This window comes from Rhea americana, unplaced genomic scaffold (assembly GCF_003343005.1).
Source record: "Rhea americana isolate MKP2758 unplaced genomic scaffold, rheAme1 scaffold_778, whole genome shotgun sequence".
Lineage (NCBI taxonomy): Eukaryota > Metazoa > Chordata > Aves > Rheiformes > Rheidae > Rhea > Rhea americana.
This window is the reverse complement of record NW_028186954.1, coordinates 27,304-28,949: the sequence shown is the minus strand read 5'-3', so window position 1 is coordinate 28,949 and position 1,646 is coordinate 27,304. Positions and strand designations below refer to the sequence as shown.

General features: G+C 61.9%; 1 protein-coding gene across 1 annotated transcript in view; it reads left to right on the top strand.

The window, feature by feature from the left end:
• Nucleotides 1–180: 180 nt before the first annotated feature.
• Nucleotides 181–1,646, top strand: part of GABBR1 (gamma-aminobutyric acid type B receptor subunit 1) — a gene marked incomplete at its 5' end in the record, with an annotated part of 7,683 nt that continues 6,217 nt past the window's right edge. The window contains 2 exons of the mRNA XM_085322463.1: nt 181–315; nt 1,437–1,607. Of these exons, the coding sequence (XP_085178589.1) occupies nt 181–315; nt 1,437–1,607 (306 nt within the window). The remainder of the gene's footprint in view (nt 316–1,436; nt 1,608–1,646) is intronic.

Here is a 1,646-nt window from a genome sequence, read left to right as displayed (position 1 = left end):
CCGAGCAGGAGCAGCCCGGACACCCAGGTTCTCCGGGTGCTGCTGGGGTCCGCGGGTTAGACCAGGAGGAGCTGGACTGGGAGCCTGGAGCTCTGCCGTGGTTCTGGACCAGGGGAAGGGGGTGGATTGGGGGGGGGGTCCCCAGCAGCCACGTGACCCTCGTTGCCCCCTACCCCGCAGTGTGACCCTGGCCAGGCCACCAAGTATCTCTACGAGCTGCTCTACAACGACCCCATCAAGATTATCCTCATGCCTGGCTGCAGCAGCGTCTCCACGCTGGTGGCCGAGGCCGCCCGCATGTGGAACCTCATCGTGGTGAGGAGCAACCCCCGGCGGGGACACGGGGGAGGACGAGGGTGGGCGACCCCCTCCCCACCCTTGGCTCCTGCCTTCTGCCCCCTCTCACYGGGGTTTACCCTGGGGCGCAGCAGGTCGGGTGCAGACCAAAGCGGGGTAGAAGCTGGCACAGCCAAGCTTGGAGACCTGTTCTCTGCCGGGGTGTATCYTGCTGGGCCAGGGATTGGTGTAGCGTGGGGTGTTGAGGGTGGGTTGTGTCTCTGGGGGAGCGGGGAGTGCGTTGTGGTGACAGCGGTGAGTTGTCACAGGGTGGTAGCAGTCCGCTTAGAGTCTGGTGGTCGGTGGCAGTGACACAGCCGTGTGTGCAGGTCTGCCGGGGGTATGTGAGGGGTGGTTGTTTCAAAGTGTAGCTGTTTGTGTTTGCTCCRCAGTGAGGAAGTGGTTGGGTGTGCATGCACGTGTGTGCCGTCACACACACACTCACAGAGACAAGATTAGATTTTGGGGGGAGGTACAGCTGTTTCTGTGTGCATGGCTGTAGCTTCAACTGTTGCTGGGGCTGTTGCTATTACTGCCACTGTTGTCCCATTACAGCTACATGCAAATATTGCTGTGTGTGCAATTGTTGCTATRTGTGCGGCTGTTGCTTTGAGGCTGTTGCTGCCCGTGTGGCTGTTGCCAGAGCAACGGTTGTTGAAACGTGCAGCATGCAGGTGTTTCTACGTGTGCTGTTCTTGTGTGTGCAGTGGTTGCCACGTGCCCGGTTGTTGTTGACTSTCACGTGGACTTGTTGCCGGCGTGTTTGCGGTGATGCCTGCGCCTGTGTCATTGCTGTGCTGTGACTCCTGACTTGTGTTGCTGTTGCCGGCCCGGCAGCAGTCCTCGGTGCGTGTACAGCTGTCAGTGGTGTGCGCTTACACGCTCGTGTTGTTGCAGTGCTGACGGTTGTTGTGTGTCCAGCGGTCTGCGAGCTCGGCGGTAGGCAAGCATGTCCCCAGAGCGAGCGGTTTCCGTCCTTGTGTTGTCCTCTGGTGTGACGTGGTTGCTGCCCCAGGGTCAGGGCGGCGAGGTGCACGCGGCTGTAGGGGTACAGGCGGCGGTTCGGCGCTCACAGCCCCTCTCTACCCCCTGCCTTGCAGCTGTCATACGGCTCGAGCTCCCCAGCCCTCTCCAACCGCCAGCGCTTCCCCACCTTCTTCCGCACCCACCCCTCGGCCACCCTGCACAACCCCACGCGCGTCCAGCTCTTCAAGAAGTGGGGCTGGACCAAGATCGCCACCATCCAGCAGACCACGGAGGTCTTCACCTCGGTACGCACGCGGGCACGCCAACCCGACCCCGCTCAACCC